This window comes from Labeo rohita, chromosome 23 (genome assembly GCF_022985175.1).
Source record: "Labeo rohita strain BAU-BD-2019 chromosome 23, IGBB_LRoh.1.0, whole genome shotgun sequence".
NCBI classification, from domain to species: Eukaryota; Metazoa; Chordata; class Actinopteri; order Cypriniformes; family Cyprinidae; genus Labeo; species Labeo rohita.
This window is the reverse complement of record NC_066891.1, coordinates 19,102,668-19,121,136: the sequence shown is the minus strand read 5'-3', so window position 1 is coordinate 19,121,136 and position 18,469 is coordinate 19,102,668. Positions and strand designations below refer to the sequence as shown.

Sequence of the window (18,469 nt, the reverse complement as noted above, 5' to 3'; positions counted from 1 at the left end):
CAGTTAATTGTAGAAGTGATAGTCATTTTACCGTGTATAGCAGCTTTGACACGTCATTCGTACTCCTAACGGTATTTTGTTTGCTCCGTGTTCCAAACTAATACAAGTTTGTTGCATCTGCGGAATTTCCGTAAACACATTAGTTGCCATGGATGCACAATCGGAAGTGCTTTGCTATCAGAGAACGCAAGGAGCGCATTTGAGGACAGTCAAGTGGAATTTCTCTTAAACGGATATTTATTCTTAAATAAATAAATAGAAGAAGAAAATAGGTATGATTGTGTTGCTAACGTGTAGGCCTGTCAGTTCAGAGCACTGACATGTTAAACAAAATTTTTTTTAGACTTTTATTTATTTAACCTTTTGTGTTTCACAGAAACAAGAAAGTCATGCGAGTTTGGAACAAGTCATGAGGGTGAGTAACGATTACGTTTTTTAAAAAATATTTTAAGATGTCATAAAGGGTTTAACGATTGAATAACGATCAAACCAAGTTATTTCATCTTCAGAGAACTCCAAATGCCTTAACCCCTTAATATTTTGTCGAGATATTTGATTTATATTTTCAATTTTTTTTAATATATAATTAGTGCTTTTTATTTTAATAGATTTTCTATTTTTAATATTTATATTATATATATATATATATATATATATATATATCTTTATTTTTTTAAATAAAAATATTTTATAAAAAATAAAATTAAATAAATACATTTAAAAAAATAATTTCGACAAAATACTAAGGATAAATATTTATAAAATAAATAAATTTATATTTATTTAGCATGTTTGAGAGGGACAGCTAACATAAATAAATAAATAAATTTACATATATAATAAATGTAAATATATATATATATATATATATATATATATAAAATTAAATAAATACATTTAAAAAATAAATAAATAATTTCGACAAAATACTAAGGATAAATATTTATAATATAGATAAATTTATATTTATTTATCAAATTTGAGAGGGACAGCTAAAATAAATAAATTAATTAATTTCTTAATTATTTAATAAATAAAAATAAAAATATTTTATAAAAAATAAAATTAAATATACATTTTAAAAAAATAATTTCGACAAAATACTAAGGATAAATATTTATAAAATAAATAAATTGATATTTATTTAGCATATTTGAGAGGGACAGCTAAAATAAATAAATAAATTTACATATATAATAAATGTAAATATATAACAAATATATATATATATATATATATATACATATATTATAAAATGAAATAAATACATTAAAAAAATAATTTCGACAAAATACTAAGGATAAATATTTATAATATAAATAAATTTATATTTATTTATCATATTTGAGAGGGACAGCTAAAATAAATTAATTAATTAATTTCTTAATTATTTAATAAATATTTTTTTTCAGAGGCTCAAATGGATAAAAAAGGTGCAGGTGTTGATATTTTATATGGCCATAAAGTAATATAAAATTTTGATAGCTTGTAATGTAAATCACCAAGATCTTTATAACAGTATAGCAGACTACTTAAAATGCATTTAAATATCAGATGTCACTCTATAATCTAACGCTCTGTAGCTTTAAATGTGGTGGGAGAAATTTCTAAAATTCTTTTTGTTATAGGCTACCTTGGTACTGAAATAGTAAATTAATGTGCATGCTCATGCTAATGTAGATATCAAGAATTAGCAAGGATGAAGAACAAAAAGTATGCATGCATTCATGACCAAAATCACGAAATGTAAAATAAAAAGCAATGTATTGATTGTATGAACACCACACACCACAAGAGGGCAACATTTCCCCAACATCATTACAACAGGGTGTTCACAATCCAATGCACATGGTGTGATTAATGTAGTACTGCTAGAAGCCCCGTAGTTAAATTACCTTCAGAGAGATCCTACTTAGTCTGTCTGGGCGTGAACAGTCTGGGTGTGATTCATTTGCAGCCACATTGGTCCAGTAAACGTCCTTCCCCTGAAAATGACTCCTCGTGTAAGCAAAACCATAATAAAGCGTGTTTGAGGGGACAAGACTGTCTGGGTGGTTCCAAACCAGAGGTGTCAGTTTGCAATAACATTTATAGTAGGTGTCCTGACTACAAACTACATTCAGGCCTCAACATAGTTTCCAACAGCCACACAAGTGTTAGTAGTTTATCTGTTGTAGTTCTGCATTTTCTGCTTTATTGGTCTGAGTGACAAAGGAAGCTATTAAAACGGTCAACTTCATTTTAATTCTACCATTATGTTACCAGCACATTGTGAACATGTGTCTACACAGCATTTTGCTACATTAAGGCTATTGTGAAGGCGACATTAAAATAGGTCTGTCTTACCCGATGAAGATGACTGACAGATGTCACTCTGCTCATCAATCACAGTGTAAGCACATTTGAGACAAGGGGCAAATGACCCACTTGGCTCACTAAAACCACTCTGCTGGTACTCATTTACACAATCTAAATTTTGATAACCCCATGTTGCACATAAACATAAAAAATTTTCCTGTAGGCCTAGTTGGTTTTTTTAATATGCACAGTTGAAAGCCAATAAGGTGCAATGTTGTTTTGGACCCCACTGACTTTAATTTTATGGACAAAAACGTCTGACATGCTTAAAAATATCTTTTGTGTTTCACAAGGAAACAAAACCATACAGGTTTGGAAATGACATGAGGGTGAGTAAAAATAATACTTTTAGAGTGAACTATCCCTTTAAGATTATGTAAAGCACCAGTGTTGCTTTAGTATCATTGATATACTATTAGAATTTTTGTTCATATGAATGAGATTTTTATGAAATGGTTTAGAAACAAATACTTTTAAAATATCACAAACAATTACAAAGAAATGGCAAGTAACACATTGAATTAAATATGAAATTTTGAAGTAGAAATAACTGAAACTGTATTTTTCTGTCAAATGTACCAGTCAAAAGTTTTTGAACAGTAAGATTTTAAATGTTTTTTAAAGAAGTCTCTTCTGCTCACCAAGCCTGCATTAATTTATTCCAAAATACAGCAAAAGCAGTACAATTGTGAAATATTTTTACAATTTAAAATAACTATAATTTGAATATATTTTAAAATGTAATTTATTCCTTTGATCAAAGCTAAATCATTACTCCAGTCTTCAGTGTCACATGATCCTTCAGAAATCACTCTAATACAATGATTTGTTGTTTAACATTTTTTATTATTATTATTAATATTTAAAACAGTTGAGTACATTTTATCAGGATTCTTTGATTAATAGAAAGATCAAAAGATGAGCATTTATCTGAAATTCAAAATGCATTTATCTATATCATTCAAAAGTTTGGAGTCAGTTTAAACATACATTTTAGGAAAAGAAATTATAGAAATTATTACTTTTATTTAGCAAGGATGCATTAAATTGATCAAAAGTGATGATAAAGACATTTATAATGTTACAAAATATTTCTATTTCAGATAAATGCTGTTCTTCTGAACTTTCTATTCATCAAAGAAACCTGAAATAATTCTACTCAGCTGTTTTCAACATAATAAATGTTTCTGAACAGCAAATCAGAATATTAGAATGATTTCTGAAGGATCATGTGACTGGAATAATGATGCTAAAATACAGCTTTGAAATCACAGGAATAAATTACATTTTAAAATATATTCAAATAGAAATCAGTTATTTTAAAATTGTAAAAATATTTCTACATTTTACTGTTTTTGCTGTACTTTGGATCAAATAAATGCAGGCTTGGTGAGCAGAAAAAAAGTTCTTTTTCAAAAAAACAAAAAAATCTTACTTTTGACAGGTAATGTACTCCAATTACCTGATTTATGTACAAACTCTTTTTTAACAGTGCAGTTTATTTTATGTAATGTTTATTTTTATTACAAATAATGACATTTATTTTTATGTTTTTAGTTTTAGTTAATACCCCTGGCTATGCACAATGTAGGCTGAACAGGTTTAGTTGTTTTTAGTATTTAATTCACTTTGGTTATCAAAGCTCTCAGTGTGAATCTAGGTCAGTTGTCACAGCCTTTAATTGTGCTTCAACACAAATTCACACTCTCCACTAATTTTTAGCCATGCCAGATATGCAGTGCTTATGAAACTAGGCTCCCGGGACTGGAGTTGAAACGCATAAACCCTTTGCTTGAGGTCAGCCAGCAGCTACTGTATGTTTGTATGAGAGAGAGGGTGCAGAAGAGAGAGAAAAGCGATAGGGGAGGGGTGGAGGAGTGTGTGTGTGAGGGTGTGGGGGGAGAGAAAGGCTGCAAGAATGAAGGCTGTGAGGCGAATGACGCACGATTATCTCCCCCCTGCCCGCTGATTGGCTGCGCGGGCCGCCCGTCACAGAGCCCAGGTTTAGGGATGTGCGTTCAGAGCAGATTATGAAGCAGACCTCATCTCTGGCAGTCTCGTCAGATTGTCTCAATGGCTAAACACAAGCTTTTCCTGTTTTTTTCCCTGTTACTGTGTGTGTTTATCTCTTTGTCTTTGCCCTTCGATCAAGTGCCTGCGATCCTGGACAGGAGGTAAGAGCTGCGCTTTCAGCTCTAGCTTGGGGAGGGGGAATGGGGCAGTGATGCTGTGCAGCTGATGCACTGTCTTAGTCTTTTACAGTGGCCAAGAGACACCAAGAAAATGCGCTTTGTTAGGAAATTGTTTAAAGAGCGTTCGTGGAACTCATCAATTCGTTTGACGCGCGTGGGCTCTAGATTCAGACCGTGTTGTGGTTCTGCTGCAGTTTTTCTTCTCTGTAACTACAAGACATGCAAACATGGCTATGACAATGGGACAGCAGGCAGACCCCATCCAGTGTCTCTAGGAGTCAGTTTACAGATGCTACTCCAAGAAACAGAAGAAAGAAGTGAGATTATGATGGCGTTAGCTTTGAGAGCATCTCTGAATTCACTAAATAATCAGTTTATGCTTCACTTTTACAGCTGCTGAATTCCTTTACTCATATCAGAGCTGGAATAGCATCAATATGGCAATTTAGTTGAATTTATGTTTATTTACCAACTCAGTGGTAACAAATAAAATGAGCAAAATGAGTAATAAAATTAGCTATTTATATATAATACTAGAATAGAATTATTAAATTGATAAATGTTCAAATTTTGTAAAGTTTCACCAAAAATACAAATGCGAAATTTCATGTTGTTTTACAGCTGTGTTTGTGATATTAATCGAATAGCTACATTCTGTACATTTTTAATAAGGTTTGCAAAATGTCTACTGTATATGGTAAGTTTTAGATAAGCAAACTTATTAAAAAAAATATTATACCATATACAGTAGACACTTCGCAAACCATTAAAAATGATCTAACAATACTATTTTAATTAATATTTAAAAATGATATATTATTAATTTTTTAGATTTTTGTTATTGTTTGAAATGACTATTTAAGTTCAGTTTAATTGTGGTTGTTTTTCTGATATCTGTTACCTGCTAGAATTTCTCATGCTTTTATATGTGAATATATGAATAATATATGTGATTATATTATATGATAGAATCAGGATGGCTTTCTTTAGTTCTGCAACTATGGTAAACAACCTACCAACTTGCCCATCTCTCCCTAGGTAGATCTAAAGCTTAGGATTTATAGGGATAAGAACAGCAATGCAGGCTGTTGAAACATCAGGGATCTTGTTAGTCCAGAAATGTGTCTTAGGAGTAAAAAGTGTTGAGTGGTTTACAACCCTCCTCGAGTTTCTCAGGGTCAATGTATACGGCAGACCAAAACAGACACAAATGGCAGCGGGCGGAATTAAACCAAGGCTATAATCTTATTACCTTCAAACAGACAAATCTATTTTAAAACATTGTGGTGTTTGTAGATTACTGTGCTAGTGTATCTGTATGCTAAACCTATAATCTATATATGCAAAAGATGATATTGAGCTCTGACAGCGGCAGTGGGGTGAAGACATAGTGTGAGTGCTGCTTTTCATTACATAAATGCTCAATTCAGCACTTAGGCTACTGTGTCCAGCCATAACCAATGACAGCAGCGCAGTCCTCAGCTGCTGACCTCGGTAAACTGGCATTAGAACAAAGGCGAGAGTCACTCCTCGTGCACACACACTCCTCAGCAAGGCTCTGAAGACCATATTTGCTGTGCTTACACTGTTTTTAGTTCGGAATTTTTAGCAGAACTAACCGGAACGAAGAATAAACTGCACAGATGTAGTTATAGACAGGGGTGCATATAAGTTTTTTTTTAGGTTCTCAGGAAAACACCTGGCGATTTGGTTTGGTGCTCACAAATATAAAATATAAAACTATAAATATAACTACAAAAAATAAAATAACAATAGTATTAATGCACTTTATTTTTTTTTATTTTTTTTAATAAAATAATAAAGTGTGACAATATTATTAGATTTAGAAATAAAAAATGAATATTGAATAAAAATGCAATTATTATATAGTAAAGTTATATTTTATAGTAAAGTCAGTTCTTTCATGCCAAAAATCATTAGGATATTAAGTAAAGATCATGTTCCATGAAGATATTTTGTAAATTTCCTACTATAAATATATCAAAACTTAATTTTTGATTAGTAATATGCATTACTAAGAACTTCATTTGGACAACTTTAAAGGCGATTTTCTCAATATTTGGATTTTTTTGCCCTCGATTTTCGATTTTCAAATAGTTGTATCTCAGCCAAATATTGTCCTATCCTAACAAACCATACATCAATGGAAAGCTTATTATTCAGCTTTCAAATGATGTATAAATCTCAATTTCATCTCGGTTTTTATGTCATTTCTGTGCTTAGATTGTTTTTGGCTTTTCGTTTTAGAAGAACTACTTAGAAAGAAGAAATTACTGTAGTTCTAAAACACTTTATTTGTCATTTTTATACGTCGTTTATGTGCTTACATTGTTTTTGGTTCTAACAGAACTACCTGAAAAAAAGAAAAAAACTGTACAAATGTAATTCTAAAGCTTTTTATGTCATTTTGGTGCTTACAATGTTTTGGTTCTTTATTTTTTTCGCAGGACTACCCAGAAAGAATGTGCAAATGTAGTTGTAGAGCTATTAATGTAAAGAGAGTTTTGCACTTTTGTCACAGTCAGTTGCCAGGATGCGCGGCCATATTGGAGATACTCGGATGTAAACAACAGCATGGATTGCACAGTTAATGTACTACTGAATATGTTGTTCTGCTAATTTATGCTGTCTAAACCATGTAAAAACATGTGGAAGCTGTTAAATCATATAGAGAAGGACTTAGTAAGCTGGAAAGGGCGCAATATAGACAAACTAAAGTTAACAGGTGGCAAGGAAACATACAAGCAGTATTAATTAAGGAATTAGCCTAATATTTCACCTGCCTGACTGGAAATGATAAGAACAAACACGAATGTTGTCAAGATTCTTGCCCTGGAAATCCCGGTTCATTTTGAACAACCACAAACGTCAGTTTTTTGCACTCTTCTCCTTGATTTGTTATAACTTTTGGCAGTACTCCAAATGTTTTTCCAGGTCTGACCGATTAGTACAGCCCAAAACATGACAATAACTGAGCATTTTCAGCAGCAATAATCAGCAAAAGATGTAAGTTTCGTTCAGTTCATTGGCACAGTTTACTTTAATTGCCGCCAATATTGCCGATTGATGACATGTTGTGAAAACATTGTTCTTACACGTTGTTCTTACACTGTTATTGGATTTTATTTTCTCAGCAAAACTAGCCAGAAAGAAGAAAAAACTGTTCATATGTCATTTTTTTAGATTTTCACACCTGCATTTGCGCCATATTGTCACCTTGATTGGATTATAGTGGTTTTACGACTCAATATGCTACATCACTGTTGATTCAGTGCTCATATTGTGCTTAGGAACTGAATGAACTTAAATGCTCCATGCGGTAATCTGTTTATTTTCCCCACAAGTCTGATGTTTTGCTGTATATTTTAATCTCTTACATGACCACAAAGCTCCAAGCACTACATTCTAGTCTAGTAGAGGCGGGTGGGGTGGACGAACTGGTGTAGTACGTAACAGATGAACCTAAAGAGAGTGAACCAGGGTCATCTGATGCTCTCATTCGCACTCACACACCCTACTGACTTTACTTCGGGTGAACAGGCCTTAATCTAGGCCCAGTTCTGGACGTCAACACATTTGCACAGCAGGAAACCTTCTCCCAGATAGGCTGGCAGATTCTTAATAAGGTTTTAGGAGATCGTCCGCCAAGCTCATTATCTCTGTGATTAGACGTATAAACGGTTCATCTTAGGATAATCCAGCAAGTTCAAGCGCGAGGGACGGGGTGTCACGAGATAAATATACATGTGCGTACACACACACAAGGTGCTGTTAAGACTTTTTCAGCCCCCACTTTGTTGATGCACTCAAGGTGCTAAGCACGTGAGAATCATGACATTCGACTAAATGTCTTGTCTTCTCCTGAGACGCTAATCTGGAATGAAGATGTCAGACTTGTGGTCATGCATCACTGCTGCATCAAGCTGAGTGGATCTATGGGAAATCTGTCTTAGATGTTGATAAGTAGGCCACAGCCTGACACAAAGAGATCAACCCCCCTTTTTGTTTTGCTTGTTTTTCCATTACAGCTCGGAGGTCCCACCATATCAAGCTGTGAGAATTAGAACAGGTCAGTATCTATTACTTTAATACTTTTTTAGGTTTGCTTTCATTATTTGTTTAACTTTTTCAGCTTCTTTATTATTTTCTGCTGGCTCGTTTTTGTTAACTTTGTACATAACAGTACAACATAAGGTCATATTGTGTTTATCTGTTTATTTGCATTACACTGATCATTGTGTGAGACAACAGTTTTGTGCTGCATTTCAATAAACAAGACTTTTCAATAAAGGAACTTACAGTTTAGATACTATAATTTAAGTGAACTATAACTACAGCAGTGGAGTTTGTTCATAAATGTGTTTTTAACAAATTGGTTGAGTGAACAATTCAATGACTCACTCACAAAAAACATTCCTGTATAAATTAGAGTATTTTTTAACAAATCAGTTGCCTAAAAATGACGAAAATAAACAAATCATTTATATCGCCACCTACTGGTGTAATGATTTAAAGGGATAGTTCACCCAAAAATTTAAATTCTGTCATTAATTAACTCCCTCATATCGTTACAAACTCATAAGACCTTCGTTCATCTTCGAAACACAAAGATATAAGATAAGTTTTTTAAAAATATGAGCGCTTTCTTGACCCTGCATAGACAGCAACGCAACTGACATGTTCAAGGCCCAGAAATGTAGTAAGGACATCGTTAAAATAGTCCATGTCACATCAGTGGTTCAACCATAATGTTATGATACTACGAGAATATTTTTTGTGTGCAAAGAAGACAAAAATAACGACTTTATTCAACAACTTATTCTCTTCCGTGTCAGTCTTTGACGCGCGTTTACAAGAGAACCAACGTGTGTGGGGCTGCTGACGCAAAAAAACCCTTAATTTTAGGGCTGTCAAACGATTAATCGTGATTAATCGCATACAAAATAAAAGTTTGAGTTTGCCAAATATATGTGTGTGTACTGTGTGTAATTATATATATAAATACACACAAATTAATGCATTTATTTAAGGAAATGTTAAAAATTCTAATAAATGCATATACTTGTCAATATTTCTTAAATATATACATGAATGTGTTTGTATTTACATATACATAATAATTACACACAGTACACAAACATATGTTACGCAAACTCAAACTTTTATTTTGTATGCAATTAATAGTTGACACTGACAGCCCTAATTAATTTGTTTTTTTACGAAGATGAACAAAGGTCTTATGGGTATAGGGTGAGTAATTAATGACAGAATTGTCATTTTTGGGTGAACTACCCCTGTAACCTGCATAAAGAGTCACTGAAAACTCCCAACCACCAATCAAACTGATACTAAGTGTTGTATCACTACAGATTAGGCATTAGGTTTTATTTAAAAGCTAATGCAAATGGAATATTATTTAATTCTCAGACTGAATTAAACAATATACTATTGTGGTTATATTGTATATTATGCTGATTGTAAAATCTTTTTATTTTTTATTTGTCTTACCCCAGAAACAAAAGCTATTTTTTTTTAGTATATTCACTTTGCGTGCTTCAAAGTAAAGCAGCGATATACTGTGCTGAAAGAACTCACCAAGGCATCTCCCCCATTGTCCTATTTCAACATTTTGTGATGCAGATGGAGAACATGTTGAGAGTCCAAGTGCCTCACACGAAGAGAGTTATTCGCCTGCAGCTGAAAATCCACTCAGAAGAATACTGCAGGTATTGCATTTTCCCTGATAGTCAATGTGACCTTGGCTTCCATAAGCAACATCTCTGCCTTAATTCACCCAGCATCCTACAAGACTCACAACACAGTGATGGTTTTAAAAACTAATGTATCATGAGGGGGAAAAAAGCATTTGTGGGCCAGGAAAATATCTGTCATATCTGCTGTCTGCTGTCTGTTTTCTTCTGTAAGAAAACACTTGAGATCAGAAAAACCCATCAATAATGCACATGCTCCATACATCGTTGCTCAGTTTGTTCTATTATCATTTTCAAACAGCCTTTTGGATGGCATCTGCATGCCCAGCCCAGAACCAAACGGAAGTTACTACAGTCTACCAGCTCGGGACCCTACTCCCCACTGACTGTAGCTTACAACGGCAAGATATGCATCCTTTTCAAAGCTAAGAGACTGGCTATTCGATACAGAAACAACACTTTCCTGGACCTCACAGAGAGGGTATTTGGACCCAATGCACAAGTAGACACCAAAGGCTCTGTTTGTACAAAGGAGAAGGCCACGTATGTAAAAATTCTTCTTGCTATATAGTTCATTCTCATATACTGCAGTTGTGTCTGGTGCTTTAAACTTAAAAAGCAAGTGTTTTGTTGAATTTAGCTTTATTTATTTACTAGTTAGAATATTAGTTTTATATTTTTGACTACAGTTGAGGTCAAAAGTTTACATACACCTTGCAGAATCTGCAAAATGTTACTTATTTTACCCAAATAAGAGGGATCATACAAAATGCATGTTCTTTTTTATTTAGTACTGACCTGAAGTACATAAAAGACATTTACATATAGTCTACAAGATAAAATAATAGTTGAATTTATAAATATGACCCTGTTCAAAAGTTTACATACACTTAATTCTTAATACTGTGTTGTTACCTGAATGATCCACAGCTGTGTTTTTTGTTTTGTGACAGTTATTCTTGAGTCCCTTGTTTGACCTAAACAGTTAAACTGCCTGCCTGTTCATCACAAAAATCCTTCAGGTCCCACAAATTCTTTGGTTTTTCCGCATTTTTGTGTATTTGTACCCTTTCCTGCAATGACTGTATGATTTTGAGATCCATCTTTTCACACTGAGGACAACTGAGGGACTCATATGCAACTATTACAGAAGGTTCAAACACTCACTGATTCTCTAGAAGGGAAAAATATGCATTAAGAGCCAGGGGTGTAAACTTTTGAACAGATTGAAGAATTTTTCTTAATTTAAATATCATGTATTTTTTTCATTTAGTACTTCCCTTCAGAAGCTACAGAAGATACTTATATGTTTTCCAGAAGACAAAATAAGCAAATTTACCCTAATCTTCAAATTCAAAAAGTTTTCACCCCCTGGCTTAATGCATCAGTGAGGGTTTGAATCTTCTGTAATAGTTGCATATGAGTCCCTCAGTTGTCCTCAGTGTGAAAATATGGACTATATGTAAACATCTTTATGTGAAATATCTTATTGAGGTTAGTACTAAATAAAAAATAATATGCATTTTGTAAGGTCCCTCTTATTTTGGTAAAATAATAACTATTTCGCAGATTCCGCAAGGTGTATGTAAACTTTTGACCTCAGCTGTATTTGTAGATTTTGCATTTTATACAGTGACCTCAAATAAAAAATAATTTTGATTTCTGAAAATCTTAAAATAATAAAACAGCTTTATTGTTTACGTTTTTTTTTTATATTTGCAGAAATTCATTTTTTAAGAAATGAATACTTTTTAAATTGATCAAAATAAAGAAATTTATAATGTTTTAAAATACTACTTTTTAAATAAATGCTGTTCTTTTGAACTTTCTATTTATCAAACAATTCTTGCAAGATGTTAACACATTTTTTCATAAAATATTATGTCACAATATTAATATAGTACGTGTTTTCAATGTTAAAATTACATTTTAATATTTAAAAGTTGTTTTAAATTGTAGCAATATTCATAATACTACAGTTATACTGTGATTTTGATCAAATAAATGCAGCCTTGGTGAGCATAAAAAACTTCTTTCAATAAAAAAAGACCCCAAACATTTGAATTTGGTGTTATATGTACTATATGTATATATATATTTACAGATACAGTTTTGTTTTGTAGTTGTACTGATGACATTTTCTTACATTTTATAGGCTATCTTTGCGTTTAGGTGATGTGGAAGACATCAGGGGACTTGTCATCAGGTAAACACTCTTTATCTTGTCCTATATTCATCTCGACGTATCCGTCAGATGTTTGCGCAAAACCTCACGGGCTGATAATTACATTCAGTCGTTAATGACTTCCTCTTGTCTGTTTTCTGAAGGCTTCAGATGTCCAACACATATTATGAATCAGTAGGGCAAAACTGGTTCACTCTGGACAGCGTTCACATCCACTACAACTGGACTCATGAGGCCACATTTAATGCCACGGAGGTCTATGCCCCTGCCACCTATTCTTACCACTGCCAGCATGTCAGCAGCTTACAGAAATATGACACCCTACTGGTGCCCAGCTCCCACACTGACAGCTCGGCAAACTGGCACATCACTTTCACAGATTTTCAGGTAGCTGCCACAAAATGTGTGCTTGATTGCTGTCAGAAGTTTAGTAAAGTTCAGTATTACTGAGAGTTTTTACTAACATATTGAAAAAAAGATTTTGAATTACATGCTCAAAAAAAGTCTGTGGTTCCATGAAAAACCATGAATGGAAGCAAAAATGGTTCTACTGTGAAAACTTCCTTTTGGAATCTTTATTTTTAAGGAAACAGGAAAATAGCAGAACCAATTACGATAACTGAACTATAGAGGCAGTTCAGATTTTGCTGTAAAGCAGCTCTAAAAAACAGTATTATTCAGTGTTATTATTCAGATCAAGTCAGTTCAGTGTTGGTTCAGTTCAGATTTATAACTGTCATTGATATTTGCCAGCTGTATTTGTCCTGAAACGCATTATGCATTTAACAGATTCTTTTATCTAAAGTGACTTACAATGCATTTAAGGTAAACACTGTTTCAGTTCCATCAGTGCCATGCTTTACTGCTTTAGCTACAGGATTTATTTAAAGAAATGTATTTGTTATTTTAAACCATCTCAGAATGAAATCCTTTATTTTATACTTTCCTCCCCTCCCCAGATCCAGGCCTTTAATGTCCAGTCCAACAAGTTTGCTTCGGCAAGCGACTGCGCAACCTTCTTCACTCCAGCCATCTTGATGGGCCTGATCACCTCTCTGATTCTTCTGCTGGTGTTGGCCTACGCCCTGCACATGGTCGTCCACCTCAAGCACATTGACCGTTACGAAGAGCACAAGACCACCGTCTACTTCCCCCGCACTCCCGAGGCCGAGCTCCCAGACAAGAACAGCGTGTGAGGAGCGAGGGACGGTGCTGTAAAGACCAGCGTGGAAAGGATTGCTAGTTCTGATTCTGGATGGCTGCATTGTCCTCTTTGGTCTTCCTCCTGCCTGGCAGTAAATCCTCTCCTTACCACTGTCTCAACCTAACTTCTTACAGTCAGAGGATGAGATTACCTGAGGTGTTAAAACCCAGGCTGGAGCCAAAACCTGGACAGATCACGGCTTTCCAGGACCAGGACTGGGAAGCCTAGGAAATGGGGACGAAACATGTGAGATTGCCTTTTAATAGACCACCAATCTGGCGGACTTTTCAAAGCACTTCACTGAGTGGATACAAGTGTACTGTGGTTAGAAATATACAAATTGACAATGCGGCGGCTGCGGCGTATGAGAAAAGACAGTGAAACAGAAATGACTTCTGGGTTTTTTATTTACAGTACTTCATCACCGTCTCATTCATCTGAAATGGAGTCCGTAGACTGATCTGCCAATTACAAGAACTGTTTTATGACTGCCAAAGCGGTGCAAAACTGTTCATCAGCCTTGATGGGTAACTGACAGTAATAATGTGAATACGAAACAACATACAAAACAAACCATAAATGTACAGTGCTTAATACTATTTATGTATTCCAGGACTATACAGTGTAGATTCAGGAACTCCATAAATATACTCATTGGCTTTAAATGATCAGCTAGGTATTCATATAGATCTAGATTCAACTGCTGTTTTAGTAATTAACAAACTTCCAGTATTAAGCACCTTCAACTCTATAAATATTAAGTGCGTGAAGCGTATAGCAAGAAAAAGACTTTTTTAAGCTTCGGAAACTGATATATTGCACAGAACATTTTTATATGATCTCATAATTGCTAGATCTATATGCCGTCCCTTTTCAGGTGGAATATGTTAGGACTACTAGTTGAATTTAGCACCCCTTGAAAATTTATAGTACAGACAGTATAACCATAGTGAGGTAATGCTGAAAGAATGCTGTACAATTATTCATGTAAGTGTTTAATACCCTCAGTATCATAATCAGTATACCTCTATATCTACAATTATAACATCAGTAACTCATTATCACAATAACCTGCAGCATGACAATGACTAGAGATAAACCTCTACCATGGCACGTCTGATACTGGAGGTAGTAATGTGTAATGTGTTCATTTGAATGATGGTCGTACACACTGAAGTGCACAAGAAGTTTCCTGAACATAAGTCAATTCAGTCTGAACAATAAACAGTGATCAGATCAAAACGGTGCGTCATATTTTTATATCTTCCACCGTAGCAAAACGCTGCATGCCCTTTCTGTATTGTTCTCTATTATGGTAAACAGTGGCCGTGGCCACGCAATAGGGATCACCGCTGTCTTTCTAACCCACCTCATGCTGGCTGTCTGCTACGGCCCCGTTTTTTGTGGTGAAAAAGCAGCAACCCCCTTCTGTCTGATTTTTTTTCCTGCCCTTTCTGCCATCTGCTCTCCTCTCACACTTCTCAGCAGGAGCCTGCGGCGCTGCCCTCTTACCGGGACAGTTTACCTGTCTGCTTTCGAAACGAACTTTACTCACACATGCACTACTTTCTGCGTCACTGACTCTCACAGCACCGCGTGTGTTTTCCTGCAGGGCCTAACAGCCTCACAGCTGGCTTTAGTCTGGCTTCATGATACGTATACAAACAATATCATGTAGGTTTAGTCATGTTTGAGTGCTACTTACTAATTGTTTGATTATTATTTCATTTTATAGAGGGTTTACACTTGCATCACGATTTGGTCAGTTACCTGGATGCGCTGCCATATTGGCGATACTCGGATGTAAACAACATCATGGATTGCATGGTTAATGTACAATACATTGTACATTGTACATTCAGCTAATTTATGCTATTTAAACCACAGAAACAATGTGTGGAAGCTGCTAAATCATTTAGAGAAGGACTCTGTAGACAGGAACGCCTTTTGTTCCTCAAATAGTTTTTTGCACTCTTCTTTTTGATTTGTTATAACTTTTGCCAGTGTATAGTACTCCAAATGTTTTTCCCGGTCTGACTGATTAGTACAGCTCAAAACATGATAACAAATGACCATTTTCAGAAACAATAATCAGTAAAATATGCAAGTTTCGTGTGGTTTAGTGGCATTGTTTACGTTCTGTGCCGCCAATATGGCCGAATGATGACACTTTGTGAAAACACTCTATTCTACGGTGCTCTGCTATACCGTCGTCCATGGCTACTTTATATTTCTCGTGTTACTCAGCAAACTCTTGTTATGTATGAACTATTCAGTTATCAGCTGTAGTGAAATTTACCTCAGACCATGTCAGTATTAATATTACTATTGCAGTGTTTGTCTTTTTGCTAGGTTGATTAGTTTGTACATAAATCAGTATTTCATACAATACAAATACAGTATTTGTACAATCAGCTGGTCATTATCACAAAATAAACCCCAATGCTAAATGTTTGTCTGCATTTAGGCAAAGACTGTAGATCCCTATTAAAGGAGTAGTTCACTTCCAGAACAAAAATGTACAGATAATGCAAAATCCAAGATGTTTGTGTCTTTCTTCAGTCGTAAAGAAATAGTTTTTTTGAGGAAAACATTTCAGGATTTTTCTCCATAATGTGGACTTCAATGGTGCCTTGAGTTTGAACTTCCAAAATGCAGTTTCAATGCAGTTTTAAAGGGCTTAAAGGGCTCTAAACAGTCCCAGCCGAGGAAGAAGGTTTTTTTTTTTTTTTTTAATTACAATGTATATACTTTTTAATCTTAAATGCTCATCTTTTCTAGCTCTGCATGAACTCTCCTACATCACAGTTTTACCTTTTTTTATAAAGGGTGTTTGATCTTTTTTTGCATGTTTACTTTGTAAACATTGGATCAGTACTTCTGCAGCGATGTAGGACGATTTTGAAGTTGAGGGAGAAAATGAGTTGGGAGTTTTTTGATATACCCTAACTGTCTCGAACTGGAGTTCAGGCAGACCTAGACAAGATTTGAGGTTTAAAAAAGTATATAAATTGTCATTTTTTTAAAATAACCGATTATTTTGCTAGATAAGACCCTTATTCCTCGGCTGGGATCGTTTAGAGCCCTTTGAAGCTGCATTTAAAGGAGAAGTTCACTTCCAGAACAACAATTTACAAATAATTTACTCACCCCCTTGTCATCCACGATGTTCATGTCTTTCTTTCTTCAGTTGTAAAGAAATTATGTTTTGTGAGGAAAACATTTCAGCATTTTCCCCCATATAATGGACTGCTATGGTGCCCAGAGTTTTAACTTCCAAAATGCAGTTTAAATGCGGCTTCAAACGATCCCAAATGCGGTTGTAAATGATGCCAGCCGAGAAAGAAGGGTCTTATCTAGCATACCGATCTGTTATTTTAATAAAAGTAATACAATTTACATATCTTTTTAATGATAAAAAGTTTATTTTCCAGTTCATGACACTTAGGGTATGTTGAAAAACTCCCATCTCATGTTCTCCCTCAAATCAAATCACCCTATATCGCTGTTTTACCTTTTTGTTAAGGGTGTTTGATCTTCTTTGCATGTTCACTTTGCAAAGACTGGGTCGGAACTTCTGCAGCGATGTAGGATGATTTTAAAATTATTTTTGAAGTTGAGGGAGAAAATACAGTCAGCTGTACGGTTTTTCGACATACCCTGTCTTGAGCCAGAGTACACAGAGTTCAAGGACTGCAAGGCAAGACAAGCATTTGAGAATAAAAAGTATTTAAATAGCATTTTTTCATGTAAATAACCAATCATTTCGCTAGATAAGACCCTTCTTCCTCGGCTAGGATCATTTACAACCGCATTTGGGATCGTTTGAAGCCGCATTTTAACTGCCTTTTGTAAGTTCAAAATCGGGGCACCATATCAGTCAATTATATGGGGAAAAATGCTGAAATGTTTTCCTCAAAAAACATAATTTCTTCACGACTGAAGAAAGACATGAACATCGTGGATGACAAGGAGGTGAGTAAATTATTTGTAAATTGTTGATCTGGAAGTGGAGCTCTTCTTTTAAACTGCATTTCTGAAGTTCAAACTCGGGGGCACCATAGAAGTCCACTATATGGAGATAATTCCTGAAATGTTTTCCTCAAAAACATAATTTCTTTACGACTGAAGAAAGAAAGACATGAACATCTTGGATGACAAGGGGGTGAGTACATTATCTGTAAATTTTTGTTCTGGAAGTGAACTTCTCCTTTAATGATGATTGAAAATTTGATTTGAAGAGGACTAATGATCAAAATATAGTAAGATAATAATAATTATCATTATAATAATTAAAAAGGTTGATATTTCTTTTGTATGTTGATTCAACATATAAATCTTGTTCAAATTTTAACATTGATTTATAAGTATTTTGTTAACCATTTAAAAAAAACAGTAAACATTGTTTTTTAACACTGAAACAACTAACATTCATCAGGGTTTAAAGGGATAGTTCACCCAAAAATGAAAATTCTGTCATTAATTACTCACCCTCATGTCGTTCCAAACCCGAAAGACCTTCGTTCATCTTCAGAACACAATTTAAGATATTTTTGAACAAATCCTAGAGCTTTCTAACCCTGCATACACAGCAATGCAATTGACACACTCAAGACCCAGAAAGGTAGTAAGGACATTGATAAAATAGTCCATGTGACATCAGTGGTTCCACCGTAATCACTCTTTGATGCGCAGTGTCCTTAGTACCTTTCTGGGCCTTGAATGTTGTAGTTGCGGTGCTGTCTATGCAGGGTCAGAAAGCTCTCAGATTTCATCAAAAATATATTAATTTTTGTTC

General features: G+C 34.4%; 2 protein-coding genes across 2 annotated transcripts in view; one reads left to right on the top strand and one right to left on the bottom strand.

The window, feature by feature from the left end:
- The window catches only part of dnah12 (dynein, axonemal, heavy chain 12), a 37,082-nt gene extending 36,956 nt beyond the window's left edge, over positions 1 to 126 (bottom strand). Inside the window, 1 exon segment of the mRNA XM_051096933.1 lies at positions 32 to 126. The gene's annotated coding sequence lies outside the window, so the exon portion shown is untranslated.
- Positions 127 to 4,348: 4,222 nt separating this feature from the next.
- Positions 4,349 to 15,580, top strand: atp6ap1lb (ATPase H+ transporting accessory protein 1 like b). Its single transcript, XM_051097476.1, has 7 exons — positions 4,349 to 4,532; positions 8,600 to 8,640; positions 10,212 to 10,297; positions 10,584 to 10,825; positions 12,438 to 12,488; positions 12,611 to 12,854; positions 13,427 to 15,580. Exons 1-7 carry the CDS (start codon positions 4,432 to 4,434, stop codon positions 13,661 to 13,663), a joined length of 1,002 nt encoding a protein of 333 aa, XP_050953433.1. The 5' UTR covers positions 4,349 to 4,431; the 3' UTR covers positions 13,664 to 15,580.
- Positions 15,581 to 18,469: the final 2,889 nt, after the last annotated feature.

Coding starts and splice junctions, on each gene's coding strand:
- atp6ap1lb (XM_051097476.1), top strand. CDS start 4,432: ATGGCTAAACACAAGCTTTTCCTGTTTTTTTCCCTGTTACTGTGTGTG. Junction 10,298..10,583: donor CACTCAGAAGAATACTGCAG/GTATTGCATTTT, acceptor ATTTTCAAACAG/CCTTTTGGATGGCATCTGCA. Junction 12,489..12,610: donor ATCAGGGGACTTGTCATCAG/GTAAACACTCTT, acceptor TGTTTTCTGAAG/GCTTCAGATGTCCAACACAT.